Source organism: Diaphorina citri, unplaced genomic scaffold (genome assembly GCF_000475195.1).
Source record: "Diaphorina citri unplaced genomic scaffold, Diaci psyllid genome assembly version 1.1 scaffold236, whole genome shotgun sequence".
In the NCBI taxonomy this organism is placed as follows: Eukaryota; Metazoa; Arthropoda; class Insecta; order Hemiptera; family Psyllidae; genus Diaphorina; species Diaphorina citri.
The window spans coordinates 30,438-51,327 of NW_007377673.1; the positions used below are offsets into that span (position 1 = coordinate 30,438).

A 20,890-nucleotide genomic window follows, 5' to 3' on the forward strand; every position below is an offset into this window, starting at 1 on the left:
GTTCCCAAAATTTGCCTAGGCGGTTTACACTTCGGAAATGTTCTGAAGTACAATAACAGAGGGAAAACCCTTTATGAAAACATTACCAGAAGCAGTATATTGGTGCCTATTCCTAGGTAGGTATATCAGCAAGAACATCGCAATATTCCCACTTCCAATTTCTAGGTACACAAATTTTGCGAAAATTACGTTTCCCATAGGTACTTGTGAAGGTATTTCGGAATCAATTCACATTTTCATGTCAGTTTGGAATAAAAGCCTTCCCTTATTCAAAACGCTACCTACGCGGCAAAAAATCAAATAAAATTCAACTCGAATAAAATCCACTTTGTTGTGAACGCCAAGTATTTTAATGCTTTGTACAAATATGTACCTATTACTCGCAAATCACATAAAGGTGAAAAGCTGTAAAGCACAAAAATACGTCATCATACCCTTTGCACAAAGGCGAAAATATACAAAAAGCTGTCAAAGAGAAAATCTGCTTTTCATATACCCATATAGGTACATAGCTATTCTTGTCGAACAAATGAAAAGCCAAGTACCTACAACCTACACGCGCTCTCAAGTTAAAAGAAAACACAATGGTTGTCAAACGTCAAACAGTCAAAGGCGTATTCAGAATGCTGAGAAGTTTTGTTCTTGTCGAACAAATGAAAAGCCAAGTACCTACACGCGCTCTCAAGTTAAAAGAAAACACAATGGTTGTCAAACGTCAAACAGTCAAAGGCGTATTCAGAATGCTGAGAAGTTTTTAACTATTCATAAACATGTTATTGTAGCATGTTTTATTTTATTTGCTTACTTAGGTATAATGTTTCCTGTCAATTATAACATCATTAAAAGTTATTTTGTTATTTGATTGGGAAGTTTGGGGAGTAAAAATTGATTGGGAAGTTTGGGGAGTAAAAATTGATTGGGAAGTTTGGGGAGTAAAAATCAGGAAAGACAGAGGTGCTCGTATATTTTATAGGACACCATCAGTATTAAGAGAAGCTCTTGATTGGAATCTGCAAGGGACAAGAAGAACCGAAAAATCAAGAACGAGAGAGAGTAGAACATTAAAAGAAAGAAAGAAAAAAAAAGGAGCAAAAATCGATATGTTCTAGGGAGAAGCCAAAAGTTCAGCACAGAATCGTGTGAGGTCTCAAGAACTTTGTGGAGACTTTACGCCTCCTGTAAGGGCTTAAAGTATACATATAAGTCATGTATGTATATATTATATATAGGTACCAAAATTATCACTTCAACTTGGGTTCGAACCTGTAACCTCCGGATCAGGAAGGATCAGTACAAAACTGCAAAGAGTGCAAAGTAATCTTGTAATCTATTGGTAATTTCGTGAAATTAGTGGAGATGACAAGTGCACCTACATTATTTAATTAGGATTACAAACGTATTACCGCCGTGTAATTATTATTTTGATTATGCAATGTGCCTAACATTTTGCACATCATTATATCTGTGTATCTGTACGTCTGTAGTAGAACTTTCTACATTACATCGTACATACTCATAGTTCCTTGTTAATTTTATGTTGGTTAATTTTTGGCGTTTCGCAACTAGGTAGGTAGGTATTTCTTTACCTATCAGCTTTTTACTCGCTCCCTCCCTCCCTCCCCATCATTGGTTATTTCGTGATATTAGTGGAGATGACAAGTGCACCTACATTATTATTTTGACTAGGATTACAAACGTATTACCGCCGTGTATTTATTATTTTGATTATGCAATGTGCCTAACATTTTGTACATCACTGTACATCACTGTCTGTGTATCTGTACGTCTGTAGTAGAACTTTCTACATTACATCGTACATACTCATAGTTCCTTGTTAATTTTATGACGGTTAATGTTTGGCGTTTCGCAACTAGGTAGGTAGGTATTTCTTTACCTATCAGCTTTTTACTCCCTCCCTCCCCATCAAAAACTCCTGTCCTCATGTATGTAATATGATGTCAATCAGCCTATAGTAACCTACGTGTTCCTATTTCTAATACGTAGGTAGGTAGGTAATAAAGAAAGAAAAGTGACATCTATCAAAGATCAGGGACAGACTTTAGGGAGAAAAATGGTCCTATTAATAAATTTACAACCGCCGCTACCAGACAGAGCTCGAAACCGAGTCAGGCATGTTTGACACGAAGCCAAACTAAAATCAAAAGCTCAATAAAATACAAGGCGCTATTCAGTATTGAGATTTTCGGTGCACTTGCTATCTCCACTAATAATGTCCCCATGGTTGGTAATTAATTTATTAAAAATCTTTTTCACCCCCATAGTGAGGATTTTAGGGCCGTCATAAGTTTCAAACTTGTACTCTTACCCATTTTGGGCATGTTCCCCCCCTCCCCCATCCTTTAAAAAAGTTGTAACAAACTGGGTCTTAGTGTCCCGAAATCGAAGAGAGAAAGAAGTAGGATAGGACAGGAGAAAGCCAGCCTTTCCGAGAACGAACCTATTCTCCTCAGGATGATGTTCGCCCCGGGCGGGAATCGAACCCGCGACCTAGACTAACTGGCCCTGGATTCGCAGTACGGACATATTACACCATTTTCATAAACGACACGTTTCTCAGTTGATGGGAAAATGTGTCAAATAAAATGCTGACAAGCAAATACACCCACACAATTTTTTTTAGCTTTTTTCCATGAGGGATTTTTATTTTTTTCTTTTCTTACATACAGTGTCAGATCTTACAAACTGAATTCTCTTCATGTTTAAGGAATGGAGGAGGGAAACATGTTATAACTTATAACTATCGAAGGAAAATAATTCTAAAGATGTGTTCACACATAGTAGACCGGCCGTCGATCGATGTCAAGTCAACTGAACTGTCCATACTGCCTCGACAACATAGATTCAGCTCAATCGATGTCGATCGACCACCAGTTGCCTTTGTTTGGACACACACCTTTAGTTTTAAAGCGATGATTTTGCATTTATGAACACGCAATGGCCCATGGCCAGGTTACTGGTGTTGTCAAAATCCAGGTTCGACTCCCAAAAGTAGCACTTTTTGAATATAAAATGTTTTTATTTTTCACTCAAATATAATCTTTCAAGTTGCACGAAAATTTTCGCTCCTCTTCATTTAAATTTTTAAGTCGTTTCTAGATCGATTTAGTGTGTGATTTTTTGCAAGTGACCATTTTAAGCAATTCGATCACAGATCGGACCCTACAAGAACGTTTTTGCTCGCTCAGCGCGTAGTATTAGGCCAATTTTCTCTTAGGAAGCATGGTTCGATCTTATTGTGTTTTCCCTCAAATCTTGTAAATTATTTTACCCTTTACAATGCCGCCCCTGATCGCTAAGCAATGGTTCGATCTTATTGTGTTTTCCCTCAAATCTTGTAAATTATTTTACCCTTTACAATGCCGCCCCTGATCGCTAAGCTAAGTGTTTCATCTCAGAATATCAAACAATGCCCATGCCCCCTGTTAATCTGTCAAGTGGGGCCTGAGGGGTTGGATATGCGCCAGTGTTTAGAAAAAATATTTGTAGACTCCTGGTAAAGACCAATTTGTATCAGTCTTTTTTATGGCTAGAATATCAAGAAAGTACCTATACCTATCGAATTCCTTTTAATTTTTATTGAATATAAAAAATAAAATAATATATTTTACAACAGTATATTGGGTAATTATATCTTATGTACAGTATGTATTGGCAACAAGACCATTTTAAAGCCCATGCCCCCTGTTAATCTGTCAAGTGGGGCCTGAGGGGTTGGATATGCGCCTGTGTTTAGAAAAAATATTTGTAGACTCCTGGTAAAGACCAATTTGTATCAGTCTTTTTTTTTATGGCTAGAATATCAAGGAAGTACCTATACCTATCTAATTCCTTTTAATTTTTATTGAATACCTATAAAAAATAAAATAATATATTTTACAACAGTATATTGGGCAATTATATCTTATGTACAGTATGTATTGGCAACAAGGCCATTTTAAGCAATTCGATCACAGATCGGACCCTACAAGAACGTTTTTGCTCGCTCAGCGCGTAGTATTAGGCCAATTTTCTCTTAGGGATTGTCGTATACAACATCTACGCAATAATAACAATACAAAATATAAGTATTTACAATATTTACATTTTTAAAACAAGGAATGTCCTAAAGATGCTGTCAGAAAAATCTAAAGAACCTATTCGTGGTGAATCTAGATCTAGAACCTGTTCTTGTGGCTATGATGAAATTAGAAGCATGGTTCGATCTTATTGTGTTTTCCCTCAAATCTTGTAAATTATTTTACCCTTTACAATGCCGCCCCTGATCGCTAAGCAAAAAAGTGATATTTATTTTAAATGTAAGATAACAAAATGAGGTTTACCTACTTTTTTGGGTATTTTGTTTGTGATGGTAATCACGTGTGGAAAACAACGCTAGCCGAAAAATCGCCCTAATTTTGAATATATTCAATTTGTGTGCAAAATTGGACTTACTTTCTCCAGCATTTTTTGGGCTATAGCACGAATTTCTCTTTAAAAAGCACCCGTTAACTCATCCAGAGTCCTTGTCCAATAAATATACACCTTGTTTTTAACATATTTCCATAAAAAAAGTCGCACGAGCTAAGATCGGATGAGGAGGGTGTAAAATCAAAATGGGTCCGCTGTGGAGTCCACAGCGAAAGCTCAATGTTGCGGGGTCCACGACTACATTGTCATAAAACCTCATTTTGTTCTGAACTCAGTGATGTTCATTTCAACAAGCTACGACAAGTTATAACAAAGTTATGGGCAAATCAAAACCGGTGGAAAATCAAAATGGGTGCGAAACTTCCTCTGAGCATTAGTCACAAATTCACTACTTTTAAGAAATGCCTCCACAGCGAAAGCTCCATGTTGCGGGGTCCACGACTACATCGTAATAAAACCTCATTTTGTTCTGAACTCAGTGATGTTCATTTCAACAAGCTACGACAAGTTATAACAAAGTTATGGGCAAATCAAAACCGTCAGGTAACTCGGGACCATTTGTGATTAATGTACTTCAAGATACTATGTTCTACTGGCTAGAGTGGCTCAGCCTTTGGCTTCTCCAGAGTATTTTTCACATTTTGCAAGAAATCGCAATTCCAGGAGACAGAAAACGGACTACCTGCAGACCTATTAATTCAATTCTGATAAACCCTGGGGGTTGCAAAATTTCGCTGTTTCAATATGCTTGGCGAATTGCATACATTTAAAATTCAAGGCAAACGTAAAATCTCCGAGAATTAAAGATACGCAAATGGTGTTCAGGATAAAACCATTTATTGGAATAGAATAGGGTCAAAGCGAACATATCAAAGGGTTAACTCCATAACAGAAAACGGACTACCTACAGACCTATTAATTCAATTCTGATAAACCCTAGGGGTTGCAAAATTTCGCTGTTTCAATATGCTTGGCGAATTGCATACATTTAAAGATACGCAAATGGTGTTCAGGATAAAACCATTTATTGGAATAGAATAGGGTCAAAGCGAACATATCAAAGGGTTAACTCCATAGAATCACATTGGAGATAAGAAAACGACCTGTTTAATGCTGTCATTACGGTGAGGTTGGCAAACAGAAACATTTCCACAGAATAAATACAGTGACCACACAGTACACACGCAAATCCCACAGTGAATCGGATCAACTGGCATGTAGTGGGAGGGGAACATTAATTATTGGGACAAGGACTCTTTTGTTTCTTGCGGGTCATGCCATGTGCATGGGTCTTGATTTTGATAGCCACTTTCGTCACGTGATAGCGTGATACACACTCGTATGCTATGAAAAGAACACCCGACCGACAAGAAAGGTGCCGACGTACGACGCAACCGAGAGTATGCGACTTTTTCCTTCTGAGATATCAGGTTAAGCCGTATGCGATTATGTGACTTTTTTATTATCAAACATGGCTGGACAAGGACTCTTTTGTTTCTTGCGGGTCATGCCATGTGCATGGGTCTTGATTTTGATAGCCACTTTCGTCACGTGACAACGTGATACACACTTGTATGCTATGAAAAGAACACCCGACCGACAAGAAAGGTGCCGACGTACTACGCAACCGAGAGTATGCGACTTTTTCCTTCTGAGATATCAGGTTAAGCCGTATGCGATTATATGACTTTTTTATTATCAAACATGGCTAAACCAATGAGATTGTGAGATTCCGCTTTGTGGAGCAAGTGTGGACGTCCAAAGCGAAATCTCATTAGTTCAGCCATGTCGACAAAAAAAGTCACATAATCGAATAGGGCTTTAGTAATCATGGTACCTAAAGACCGATCTTGAAAGCAAATACACACTGTGGACTTTAACATTTCGGAAATAATTTGACTTCACCCTCAACTGATATAATGGTTAGGTAATAGGTAATGTTTTTGAAGGGTTTTCTTCTGTATTATTACGTAACAAGTTCATAACTTCTGTTGAGTGCGAAATGTAAAGCCCAAAGTATAGTTAAAGCGCTTAACCAGAATAAAAGCCCAAGGTTCAGCCATGTCGACAAAAAAAGTCACATAATGGAATAGGGCTTTAGTAATCATGGTACCTAAAGACCGATCTTGAAAGCAAATACACACTGTGGACTTTAGCATTTCGGAAATAATTTGACTTCACCCGCAACTAACATAATGGTTAGGTAATAGGTAATGTTTTTGAAGGGTTTTCTTCTGTATTACGTAACAAGTTCATAACTTCTGTTGAGTGCGAAATGTAAAGCCCAAAGTATAGTTAAAGCGCTTAACCAGAATAAAAGCCCAAAGTTATTACTGGAATTGAGGCATAATTACCTACCTAAATTTGTGGCGCAATCTTTCAAAGGACCAGTCTGCAGACTAATCTTCTTCATACTACGATATGGGCATGCTACGACACAGACCACATACGTCGAATGTAGCAGTTGATTCATTGTTACGAAATAAAAACGGCGATGAAACATTCGTCTTAAAAAAAAGGGAAAAAAAAGGTTCAAGAGGTCCTATTGGTAAAGGTAGGGCCATCGGCTTTAATAAACGCCCTTGGTCACTGCGACCTGGTTAGATCTTTTGTGACATCAAGAGGTCCTAATGATCAGGATTTGGTCAAGGGTGTCGAAAATGAGATTAGAGAAAAACTCACCTCAATGGAAACACTTCACTGAGTAGCATCCAAGGGATGGCAGCTATGCCGATACTCGTGAAGAAAGCCAACAGCAGGAGCATAATAAACGGTAAGATTTGGGATCCCACCGTTCCTTTGTACGATAATATACCACAGGTCAGGGCGCTAAATGCGGTACCCCCGATGGAAATGAGGGACAAGGGTCTCTTCCCGATCCTCTTGATGATGCACATGGACACTATGGAGCCGATGAACCCAGTGGTGGGGACGAATATCTGGGGAGAAGAGCACAACATGTTATAACTATCGAAGGAAAATAATTCTACAGATGTGTTCACACATAGTAGAGCGGCCATCGATCGATGTCAAGTCAACTGAACTGTCCGTACTGCCTCGACAACATAGATTCAGCTCAATCGATGTCGATCGACCACCAGTTGCCTTTGTTTGGACACACACCTTTAGTTTTAAAGCTAGTAGTAGTAGGCTACACCAAGCTGTGTATTCAAGACAACCTCTCCTTTGGCTTCACGTGATAGTTAGTTAGATCTGTTAGATGACTGTAAAGCTTGAATCTGGTTTGATGGAATTGGGATGCTTGGTGCACTGCACCTCATGTTCTGGAATATCGTGTTATGTCTAGGAACTTTTATACGAACATCCATGTTATCTTCAGCACTTCTTAAGCCTGGGTACACACCGGAAACGTTTCCGCAACAGTCGTGAACAGTTGCGAAACAAATGTTTCGAATGGTGAGCAACATTCAAGATTAAATCTAGTGCACACTGAAAGACAAGATGTTTCAGAAACCAGTCTGGAGAGTGAAAAAGTTGCTGGATTGTTGCGAAAACATTCCTGGATTGTTGAGAAACAATGTTTCTGATGAAAATGTTGCTGGTGTGTACTTGGTTTAAGATTCGCCGATGACTAAATTCTCCGGGCCATGACTTGCATTCTTCAAGACCAAAGTTGACTTGGGACAGATCAACAGATGTGTGTTCCTCATTTTTTTACGTTAATCGAAAGAGAGCGCGTGGAATTTGGAAGAGAAGAGCCAAAATGGTTTTGAAGATAATAATTTTTTATTGGTTTCTTGTAGAATATTCAAACGCGAAGTGTGTGACTCTGTGACTTTCCATTTTTTTGGTACGTTCCTGATCGAAGTAGACTCCATCTAACTATTTAGATTTATTTTTTCTTTTTCTTATACGTAGGTATGTACCTATTTTTATTATTGTTATTTTTTTCTACTGCGTTGTCCACTACACCACTGAGGTTGGCCTGGGACCTCAGATAGATAACAGCTATACCTAAAGTGTTAATGTTCGCAAATTTCTATCCTAGGGCAATCGGTATCAGGGAATGATTAGGTACCACACTATGTACGTATGTATACCTATGTACCTAGCTATTAGATACCTTCCTATACCTAATAGGTAACACAAGGTATAGTAAACGCGCAGCAGGATGTCAGAGCATGAACCTTAGCGCAATTTGCGCTTTATATTTGCGCATTTTGGGCGAGGTAGTCGAGGTACACATTCTTTTTTTGGTTTCTTGTAGAATATTGGTTTCTTGTAGAATATTCAAACGCGAAGTGTGTGACTTTCCATTTTTTGGTACGTTGCTGATCGAAGTAGACTCCATCTAACTATTTAGATTTTTTCTTCTTTTTCTTATATGTACCTATTTTTATTGTTATTTTTTTCTACTGCGTTAACCACTACACCACTGAGGTTGGCCTGGGACCTCAGATAGATAACAGCTATACCTAAAGTGTTAATGTTCGCAAATTTCTATCCTAGGGCAATCGGTATCAGGGAATGATTAGGTACCACTTTGTACCTATGTACCTAGCTATTAGATACCTTCCTATAGCTAATAGGTAACACAAGGTAGTAAACGCGCAGCAGGATGTCAGAGCATGAACCTTAGCGCAATTTGCGCTTTACATTTGCGCATTTTGGGCGAGGTACACATTCTGCGTCGAAACGCAGCGCGCTAAAAAGATTGGCCAAGTTTGTTTTGGCATTCGGATTTATAACTGAGAATTATTGTTTGAGATTTATTGTTTACAATCCACGCATTGTGTTATAATCGCAAATACACCGAGAAAAAACTAGGGTGCTGGAAGCCCAATCGAGTGACTGGGTTCCGGAACTCTATTTTGGGAAGCTCGACACTATAACATAGCATTCCAACAACCTAAATCAGGGGAAATAACTCACAATAATAGAGTTCTTCTACCTTAACTTGTGGCACACTGTGATGTATACCTATGTACCTAGCTATTAGATACCTTCCTATAGCTAATAGGTAACACAAGGTAGTAAGTGCGCAGCAGGATGTCAGAGCATGAACCTTAGCGCAATTTGCGCTTTATATTTGCGCATTTTGGGCGAGGTAGTCGAGGTACACATTCTGCGTCGAAACGCAGCGCGCTAAAAAGATTGGCCAAGTTTGTATTGGCAATCGGATTTATAACTGAGAAATATTGTTTGAGATTTGTTGTTTACAATCTACGAATTGTGTCCCTTATCGCAAATACATACATCACTGAGAAAAAACTAGGGTGCTGGAAGCCCAATCGAGTGACTGGGTTCCGGAACTCTACTTTGGGAAGCTCTACACTATAACATAGCATTCCAACAACCTAAATCAGGGGAAATAACTCACAATAATAGAGTTCTTCTACCTTAACTTGTGGCACACTGTCTCCAAAATTAATAAATTATAAGGAAATTTTATCAAAACCCGTGCAGTCATGCAGGATCACCTTTTAGAGTACAGCACGATTCCTTTCAGGAATAGGTGCTGAACTGAAATGGATGCTGAAATAAGACGTAACTCACTTGAATCATAGCAGCGATGGTCAAAATGGGGATGGTGGAGTTGATAAGAGCCACTGTCCTCCAGTCAAACAGTTTGCCCAGGATAAACTCGAATATGATGCCCATGTAAATGATGGGGGCGGAGTAAGAGGTCAGTATGCCCCGCAGTTTGGGCGTGCTGATTTCACCCACGTAATTGATGGCGGGAGTCTCCAGGTAGCCAATATCTGAAACGGGAAGTGGGTGATGTAAACAGAGTTTTAGGAGTTTCCTAAAGCCGTGTTCACACATAGTCGACGACCGTCGATCGACGGACAAGGTGAATCTATGTTGTCGAGGCAATGTAAGGTTTCAGTCGATATCGATTGACGGCGTAGACTATGTGTGGGCACAGCTAAGAGTTCGTTTAAGATTTCTCAAGAGCCGTTTAGTCTTCAAACTCTTCTATCAAATATTTCCATACTATCTCCTATCTAGAAGTGAGGACACGTGGACCTCAAGAAATTTAGAACGGATACCTTAGCGCTAACTTTATTCCGTACCGTCATACTACCGATGTATGTAGGTACGTATATACCTAATATAAAAGGAGAGTAGTAGTAGTAGGCTACACCAAGCTGTGTATTCAAGACAACCTCTCCTTTGGCTTCACGTGATAGTTAGATGACTGTAAAGCTTGAATCTGGTTTGATGGGATTGGGATGCTTGGTGCACTGCATCTCATGTTCTGGAATATCGTGTTATGTCTAGGAACTTTTATACGAACATCCATGTTATCTTCAGCACTTCTTAAGCCTGGGTACACACCGGAAACGTTTCCGCAACAGTCGTGAACAGTTGCGAAACAAATGTTTCGAATGGTGAGCAACATTCAAGATTAAATCTAGTGCACACTGAAAGACAAGATGTTTCAGAAACCAGTCTGGAGAGTGAAAAAGTTGCTGGATTGTTGCGAAAACATTCCTGGATTGTTGAGAAACAATGTTTCTGATGAAAATGTTGCTGGTGTGTACTTGGTTTAAGATTCGCCGATGACTAAATTCTCCGGGCCATGACTTGCATTCTTCAAGACCAAAGTTGACTTGGGATAGATCAACAGATGTGTGTTCCTCATTTTTTTACGTTAATCGAAAGAGAGCGCGTGGAATTTGGAAGAGAAGAGCCAAAATGGTTTTGAAGATAATAATTTTTTATTGGTTTCTTGTAGAATATTCAAACGCGAAGTGTGTGACTCTGTGACTTTCCATTTTTTTGGTACGTTCCTGATCGAAGTAGACTCCATCTAACTATTTAGATTTTTTTTCTTCTTTTTCTTATATGTATACCTATTTTTATTGTTATTTTTTTCTACTGCGTTAACCACTACACCACTGAGGTTGGCCTGGGACCTCAGATAGATAACAGCTATACCTAAAGTGTTAATGTTCGCAAATTTCTATCCTAGGGCAATCGGTATCAGGGAATGATTAGGTACCACACTATGTACGTATGTATAGATGTATACCTATGTACCTAGCTATTAGATACCTTCCTATAGCTAATAGGTAACACAAGGTAGTAAGTGCGCAGCAGGATGTCAGAGCATGAACCTTAGCGCAATTTGCGCTTTAACCCACTCCTAGGAGAATACCAACTAGACCATGTTGCAATATCAGGGAAATCTAATAAAGAAATTCTCAACGTTAAAGTTCTTAGGAGTGCAAACTTAGATTCAGATCATTATTTGTCTTTGATAAAGTTAAAAGGTATACCTCTGAATAAAAAGAAAAATGTTGGTAAGAAGAAGAAAACGGTGAAGTTCAACATCAATGCTTTGAAATCTGGCGACAACTCCTATACTGAAACACTGCAGAAGAAAATCAAGAACAGAACATGGATCAACCTTAGAGACTCCGTTGTGGAAGCCGCCTCTGAAACTATTCCGTTGAAGAAAATTATCAAACACCCTTGGTGGTCTGAAGAATGCAACATGGCAATAGAGAACCGTAGAAAAGCCTGGCTACAATGGAATAACAAGAAAAATGCTGCCAACCTAGAGAACTTCCTGAATGTTAGAAAAGCTACGTGCAAATTGCTAAAACAGACGAAGAGAAACTTCAACAAATCTCAAATTTGGACAGAAATTTCTAGGTGTGATTTAAATATGGACTTGTATTGACATGAATTCATCCAAGCATGACAAAATTTTGTTATCATCGTCGATGTCAATATTTTCGCACATGCATGAGAATAATAGTTTCAAGTAGCTTCCGTACCTGGTGATCAGGGGCAGAGTGCAGCTCTTCCCTTTTCTTTGAAAACCTATTCATAAAACTGCAGATATTGTTAGCTCTTAGTAGGGTCAATGTGCGTACCTAGGGACGGTTGTACCTAGGGACAAAGTCAATTTCAAGCAGGTCCTGCCCTCTAGAAACTCGGGGAAGAAAAAATGGGGATTTTTTAAGAGCGAATTGGGGCTTTTTTAATAACTTCATCTGGCAACCCTGACGCAAGCTCAGTAGGTTCTCTTTGTTTCGCCAAGACTCTCGAAGGGTTTGTCCCATTTTGATGAAATTTGACAAACATGATCAACACACAACATGATCAACACACAAAGGAACATTGTTCGTTGATTTCAGCTATCTCGGGATAGAGGCCACGATGGCAACGTAGAGGCTTTTTTCTCTAAATAATTTCTTCAGTTTACTAAATCACTAGGTAGTTCTACGAGATACTCAAGATAGGTGCCATCATCAACAGTTGTTTGTGACCATGACCATAGTCAGGAAGACCTCATAAATATGACAATAAGTACTAAGAACTAACAATATCTGCAATTTTATGAATAGGTTTTCAAAGAAAAAGGAAGAGCTGCACTCTGCCCCTGATCACCAGGTACGAAGGCTACTTGGCACACTGTCACTAATTTCTTCTTCAGTGTATACCTGTAGCTTCAAATAATTTATTATAATAAAATGATAACAAAATTTTGTCATGCTTGGATGAATTCATGTCAATACAAGTCCATATTTAAATCACACCTAGAAATTTCTGTCCAAATACCTACTCGTATTATCAAGTGTATACTACTTTGGCGTGACGCACCACCCCACTATCACTCCATGCTGGTGTTCACGTGGTGATAAAAAAGTAAGGCTACTTGAAACTATTATTCTCATGCATGTGCGAAAATATTGACATCGACGATAAAGTCAGCAATCGAAGTGAGCTCTCAAGAGCGACAACTACTCGAAAATCCGGGAGAAACTGTCCGGAGAGATGAACAAGAAGATTCCTCTGAAACTCGAGTGGGATATCAAGTAGTTGTGGAAACACTTGAGCGGGAATGTTGTTGTCAAATAATAATTCAAAGATAACGCAGATGAAAATACATCTCTTCTAAATTGAGTAGGTATAAGAAGATTCCTCTGAAACTCGAGTGGGATATCAAGTAGTTGTGGAAACACTTGAGGGGGAATGTTGTTGTCAAATAATAATTCAAAGATAACGCAGATGAAAATACATCTCTTCTAAATTGAGTAGGTACGTACCTACTCGAAGGGTACCTACTCGAAGTTTCAAGAGGATTACGTTACGGAATTTCTCACTTCAGGGAATCTCATGGAGGAGTCACCTGGACCTGCACTTTCACCGAGAAAACTAGCAACTTTGCAGGTGAGTAAAGAAAATCAGAATTTCTCTAATCCTTTATCATTCATATCATCAGATCATCCTTAATCTTTTTAAATTAATGTTGCTTATTAAAAACTTCGGGTCCCAATTTTCAGTCTGTAATGTAGAAAATGCAACCACCTACATGTTATACAAAAACAGGTATGATACAAAATTAAATATTTGATAAGAGCTGTTGGTAATCAGTTTGATCTTGTTGATAGCTTCACGAAAGATTTGGACATTTCCGGAGCGTGTGTTACATGTAAAATGAAATAAAGTGCATAAGAAACCCAGATGCAACCAGAACAGTAAAGAAGTACCTACATTAAATTTGACCTAAGTTTGATCTTGTTGATAGCTTTACGAAAGATTTGGGACATTTCCGGAGGTTGTGTTACATGTAAAATGAAATAAAGTGCATAAGAAACCCAGATGCAACCAGAACAGTAAAGAAGTACCTACATTAAATTTGACCTAAAAAGAATAAGTAACTATGGACTACCCTAGGTACGGAGACTTTAGGAAAGGTAAATGCCTGTGACATGAAAGGGATTAACATGGTACTCCAGATTCGACCTACTTATGAATTGGCTTATGCAACATCTGGAAATTGGACAAATAAAATTTTCATGAAGTAACAATAATGACATGTTGACATCTTATCAAATTTCGAGAGATGAATGATGCTCGACAGCTATCTGCCTAGGAGGTTCATCATCATTCAAGTGTTATCTTGGATCAACAGAACTGATCAACAAGTTGCAATTGAGAGAGAACAAAACAAACTAAAAATAACACCTGCATAGATTTGATGAAAGTAGTCATAATAAGTCAATCAAATCTTGCTACCTACTCTAATTGATCTCAATTTGAAACAGGAAGATAAGCTCCAAAATCAAACAAGTCAAGATAACCGGATTATTTACGCAGGAGAGATGATATGAGTATTTCTCTCGGGCAATTAGAATGCCATGATGTGCTTTGTGTTAATCTTGGGGGTTTGTCAACTGATAACATTGATTCGTATTAGCTTGGATTTCGTATTGAGTGTTATCACTCTCCAAAATCCATTAACCTTGATGGATCGAGTGGCCAGGGGGAATTATGATTGTCAAAACAAGAATATTCAATATTCATTTCTAATCAAATCAGATTCGGGGCCTGGTTCTGAGGAAAATGAAAAACATGCTTACTTCATGATGTGTTACGTCATATTCCTAAAATAAACCTCGGTGAGCCTTTACATTGTTGAGTTAATAATACACACCACTTGTATGACATCGTATCATGTATAAGAAATTTGGTTATCCAATTCACTTACCACGCATACTTTTGGATCAATCGGGATCTGCATTTCGTTGATGATGAGCAAGAGGTAAGGTCGGATAGACGGAACACCCGACATGTAGTAGAACAGGAAGTACATGGACACCAGGATGAATGGTTTGACATATTCCCTATTGAACATAATGGACAGGGAGGATCTGACAGTCTCCCGACGACAGGTGGTGTTGGGTGTGTTGCCTCCGTTAGCAGCAACGTTATAGAACTTGCAAGGTTTCTTGGTATCAACATCCACTGTCTTTACATTCTCTTCCCGGAAGTATTTGACATCGTCAATGTTGTTGTTCTTGGCGAAACCGTTTTTGTCGATGGCTGAATCAATGGTGTACACTTTGGTCATGGGCCGTTCTGATGATACTTCCTTGTAGTTGATCAAGTACTTGAATTCTGTCAGAATTAGTTCAGGTTTCACCCACCCTCGAAGCCAGCAGAGGGCGGATTTCGCCTTATCATTGCGACCTTTCGATAAGAGCCACATGGGTGACTCGGGAATCTGTGAAAATATACGGAGAAAGAATTGAATGGGTTCCAATTTCTGAGGGAAATTTCAACTAAGTCTCTTGACATTCTACACAAAATCACGTCTACTTTTAATAGTCCTGCTATCTCTCTTGATATCACAGCACCTGGTTTAGGCATCTGTTATTTTGGTCGATTTGTTGTACTACTGATATAAAACATATGGAATAATGGACACACCTGGGGTCCATTTCAGGAAGGTATGATGTAATAGTTGTAATAGTGAGGTCCAAAATTAATAAATTATAAGGAAATTTTATCAAAACCCGTGCAGTCATGCAGGATCACCTTTTAGAGTACAGCACGATTCCTTTCAGGAATAGGTGCTGAACTGAAATGGATGCTGAAATAAGACGTAACTCACTTGAATCATAGCAGCGATGGTCAAAATGGGGATGGTGGAGTTGATAAGAGCCACTGTCCTCCAGTCAAACAGTTTGCCCAGGATAAACTCGAATATGATGCCCATGTAAATGATGGGGGCGGAGTAAGAGGTCAGTATGCCCCGCAGTTTGGGCGTGCTGATTTCACCCACGTAATTGATGGCGGGAGTCTCCAGGTAGCCAATATCTGAAACGGGAAGTGGGTGATGTAAACAGAGTTTTAGGAGTTTCCTAAAGCCGTGTTCACACATAGTCGACGGCCGTCGATCGACGGACAAGGTGAATCTATGTTGTCGAGGCAATGTAAGGTTTCAGTCGATATCGATTGACGGCGTCGACTATGCGTGGACACAGCTAAGAGTTCGTTTAAGATTTCTCAAGAGCCGTTTAGTCTTCAAACTCTTCTATCAAATATTTCCATACTATCTCCTATCTAGAAGTGAGGACACGTGGACCTCAAGAAATTTAGAGCGGATACCTTAGCGCTAACTTTATTCCGTACCGTCATACCGATGTATGTAGGTACGTATATACCTAATATAAGAGGAGAGTAGTAGTAGTAGGCTACACCAAGCTGTGTATTCAAGACAACCTCTCCTTTGGCTTCACGTGATAGTTATAGATATAGATGACTGTAAAGCTTGAATCTGGTTTGATGGAATTGGGATGCTTGGTGCACTGCACCTCCTGTTATGGAATATCGTGTTATGTCTAGGAGCTTTTATACGAACATCCATGTTATCTTCAGCACTTCTTAAGCCTGGGTACACACCGGAAACGTTTTCGCAACAGTCGTGAACTGTTGCGAAACAAATGTTTCGAATGGTGAGCAATATTCAAGATTAAATCTAGTGCACACTGAAAGACAAGATGTTTCAGAAACCAGTCTGGAGAGTAAAAAAGTTGCTGGATTGTTGCGAAAACATTCCTGGATTGTTGAGAAACAATGTTTCTGATGAAAATGTTGCTGGTGTGTACTTGGTTTAAGATTCGCCGATGACTAAATTCTCCGGGCCATGACTTGCATTCTTCAAGACCAAAGTTGACTTGGGATAGATCAACAGATGTGTGTTCCTCATTTTTTTACGTTAATCGAAAGAGAGCGCGTGGAATTTGGAAGAGAAGAGCCAAAATGGTTTTGATCAACTGAGACGTACTTTAAGGGCTATTTCACATCTAGACGGTAATTTTCACGTTGAGGGCTACATGGTCTTATGGGCCTGTTCACACTTGAACTTAAAGTTTAAGTGTGAACAGCCCTCAACGTGAAAATTACCGTATACTACGAGTTGCAGTCTAGATGTGAAATAGCCCTAAGAGACGTAATTTAAGGAAGGGTCTTTTTATAAATTTGTAATTTAATTTTAAAATCATTGCACGACATACATAAAACCTTATTTAGACTTTTCGGGAGTAAAGGAACTTTTCAGTCTCATTCTGGCAGTATAAGCAGTGTATGTTAAGGAGCGCGGTAGCGCTCCGCCCCGCCAAGTCAAGAAAGTTTGACCGCGCTACTAGAGATATTCTATTTAGCTGTACGAGCAGTCGTCTTCGTCTTCTTCTTCTTTTCTGCGCCTTTTCCCGTTTTTCGTCAGCCTCTGAATCAGCCCTAGAAAGGGGTTGTAGCTAATTGTACTTAGGGAATGCCCTTCGCACTCAACCTTTGCTATGTAGGCATTTCTTTAGCGACTTTATCAAGGAAAATTTCAGGCTGGTATCCTCCCTGTTTAAAAGTTCCCCAGCCCAGAATAAGCTGGTCTACTCCCTGTTTAATGTCCCCCAGCCCAGACTAAGCTGGTCTACTCCCTGTTTAAAAGTTCCCCAGCCCAGACTAAGCCGGTCTACTCCCTGTTTAGAGACCCTCAGCCAACGGTACAAGTAGGCCAAATAAAATTTCATTATTGTATATTATCCTCAACTCAACTATCCTCAACTATGCACCCACCAACGATTCAAACAGAAAAGACCCAGAAACAACCGACCGACTATGGGAAAAACTAGAAGAAATTATAGAAAAAGTACCAGAACACCACTCAATCCTCCTCATCGGAGACTTTAATGCCCAAGTCGGTAAAGAAAAGAAATTTCGAAACATTGTGGGAGACTATCCAGCCCACAAGAGAACAAACAAGAATGGAGAACGATTAGTAGAAATTTGTAAAAGTTGTAATCTTGTCCTTAAATCAACAGCGTCTGTGACTTTCCATTTTTTTGGTACGTTCCTGATCGAAGTAGACTCCATCTAACTATTTAGATTTTTTTTCTTCTTTTTCTTATATGTATACCTATTTTTATTGTTATTTTTTTCTACTGCGTTAACCACTACACCACTGAGGTTGGCCTGGGACCTCAGATAGATAACAGCTATACATTTAAAATTATTGTACCACATACATAAAACCTTATTTAGACTGCAGGAGGAAAGGGACTTTTCAGTCTCATTCTGGCAGTATAAGCTGTATAAGCAGTGTATATTCTATTCTATTTAGCTGTACGAGGAGTCGTCTTCTTCTTCTTCTTCTTCTTCTCTGCGCCTTTTCCCGTTTTTCGTCAGCCTCTGAATCAGCCCTAGAAAGGGGTTGTAGCTAATTTTACTTAGGGAATGCCCTTCGCACTCAACCTTTGCTATGTAGGCATTTCTTTAACGACTTTAGCAAGGAAAATTTCAAGCTGGTATCCTCCCTGTTTAAAAGTTCCCCAGCCCAGACTAAGCCGGTCTACTCCCTGTTTAGAGACCCTCAGCCAACTGTACAAGTAGGCCAAATAAAATTTCATTGTTGTATATTATCCTCAACTATAGAAATAAAATTATTATTCCTCCCTGGCCGGGATTCAAACCCAGCACCTCCAGATCGAGAGGTAGTGCTTTCAACCACAGAGGTGAACATGCTAACAACCTGCTGAATTACTGATGCTGGTTTGAAGGGAGGTGACAAAGTATTACTCTCTCTTAAGAATGCAAGTTCAAAGGACTTTGATCCCAAGAGATTCTATTAGCGAACCAGTTTCTCTCTCTCTCTCTCTCTTACCAGAGTTCTTTGCTGATACTGACTAGTAAAGAAATGTTTGTAGTTTTGTAGGTATTCTGCTGGTGCAAAGACCTAGAGGTTAGAAATGGTTTATATACTTTACAATTATCGGTGTAACTGGGCGATCAATTTGTTAAAACAGTTTTTTAAAGAGGTTTGACCGTTTGACAGAAAACTGTAACTGCTAAGGTCTTATCGTCCCGAAAGCGCACAGAGAAGAAAGAAAGGATAGGAGAAAGCCAGCCGTTCCGAGAACGTAATCTTATCCGTTCAGGATAAAATCCGCCCCGGGTGGGAATCAATCCCGCGACCTAGCGCTTACAAGGTAGACACGCTACCAACCAAGCTAACTAGGCTGGTTACGTGGCTACTAATGCTGCGATATCAACAAAAATTGTGAAGAAGCTTTCAATTTCACCACAAATAAATCATGATTTAGATGTTTAGTGAACAGAACCACAAAAAGCCGACTCCGAGGCTTAGGTGTAGGGGCAAACAGCCATAAAGGATGGGTTAAGCTACTACGAATCTACTGAACAGAAGCCTAAAACTAAAAATGAAAGGTTGGTACTTACTCACAGCGAGCACTATGCTGCAGATCATAAGGATGTAGACAGTCTCTGAAAGATGAATGGTAACCCAAACGAAGAAGTAAGGAATGTTGATCAGGATCAGAGTGTTCTTACGACCCAACCAACCCAGGATGAGACTAGATATGAGACTACCAGCCGGTTGAAAGATGAACATTAAACTGGCTGAAAAATTGAGAAAGAATGAATAAAAATATATACATAAACAGGAAAGAAAAATACCTAGATACGAGTCTAGTTATGTGAATTGAAAGTTTCATCCTAGAATAATTCCTAGTAATTATTACTTTTGAATCGAACCCAATATCTCCAGGTTGAGAGTCAAAAAAATATATAAATAATGGGGAAAAAATAAAAAAAATACCTAGATACGAGTATAGTGATGTGAATTGAAAGTTTCATCCTAGAATAATTCCTAGTAATTATTACTTTTGAATCGAACCCAATATCTCCAGGTTGAGAGTCATTGACCCCTCAACTACAGTATAGTGATAGAGGGCAACTTGTCTGAATTTCATACAAAATGAACTGCCAATAATTAGGGCAAAATTAGGGCAAGACCTTAGATATAGCCCTTTTCACAAAGAATTAAAGTAAGGTAGACTCACCAAACCAAGACGCCTGGTCGGGGGTGAAGGTAACTGAATACTGATAGAGGGCAACTTGTTTGAATTTCATACAAAATGAACTGCCAATAATTAGGGCAAAGACCTTAGATATAGCCCTTTTCACAAACAATCAAAGTAAGGTAGACTCACCAAACCAAGACGCCTGGTCGGGGGTGAAGGTAACTGAGTCGTTACCACTTTGAACGGCCGGTAGCATAATGGTGGGAAATCCCAAGGCCATTCCCATATCGAACAGGTTCAAATAGACGGCCGATGTTGCTAGGAACTGTGGATAGAAGAGAAACGGCGAATTGTTAGTTATTAGGCCGGAGAATGCCGGAGATCGAAAAGTAAGTGCGCTTCCACAACAGCGACCATAGAAAATGGATCATTGTCCCTTGCCGAAACCCTGGACCACCGCCGCGTATTAAAGTAGGTAGGTAAGTACTTTTATAAAAGAGAGTATACTATTAGGTCTTTAAATTATTAAGGAGAGTAAGTACGGTACTTTGTCTCGCTGGAGGACGTAAAACTGAGACAAAACCAGCCCTGTCAAGCCACAGACAATAACACTGGCTCTTTTGAGGGTACCTGTCGAAGTTTCAAGAGGATTACGGAATTTCTCACTTCAGGGAATCTCATGGAGGAGTCACCTGGACCTGCACTTTCACCGAGAAAACTAGCAACTTTGCAGGTGAGATTATCAATGTTGAAGTTTTAGGATGAGTGAGCAAAACATTGAAATGACGAGCAGCATAAAACAGGTATGATACAAAATTAAATATTTGATAAGAGCTGTTGGTAATCAGTTTGATCTTGGAGTACGTACTCGAAGTTTC

General features: G+C 39.2%; 1 protein-coding gene across 2 annotated transcripts in view; it reads right to left on the reverse strand.

Annotated features, from left to right (window-relative positions):
- The window catches only part of LOC103506443 (facilitated trehalose transporter Tret1), a 23,017-nt gene extending 2,671 nt beyond the window's left edge, over positions 1-20,346 (reverse strand). The window contains exons 1-5 of one of the 2 annotated variants that reach the window (XM_008470832.2): positions 20,202-20,346; positions 19,429-19,608; positions 15,806-16,011; positions 14,900-15,415; positions 7,111-7,367 (exon numbers count right to left, since the gene is read on the reverse strand). In XM_008470832.2, the coding sequence (XP_008469054.1) occupies positions 7,111-7,367; positions 14,900-15,415; positions 15,806-16,011; positions 19,429-19,608; positions 20,202-20,298 (1,256 nt within the window). In that variant the 5' untranslated portion in view covers positions 20,299-20,346. Of the gene's footprint in view, positions 1-7,110; positions 7,368-14,899; positions 15,416-15,805; positions 16,012-19,428; positions 19,609-20,051; positions 20,084-20,201 lie in introns of those variants that run through there. The other variant, XM_026821500.1, reaches the window with a different exon arrangement.
- Positions 20,347-20,890: the final 544 nt, after the last annotated feature.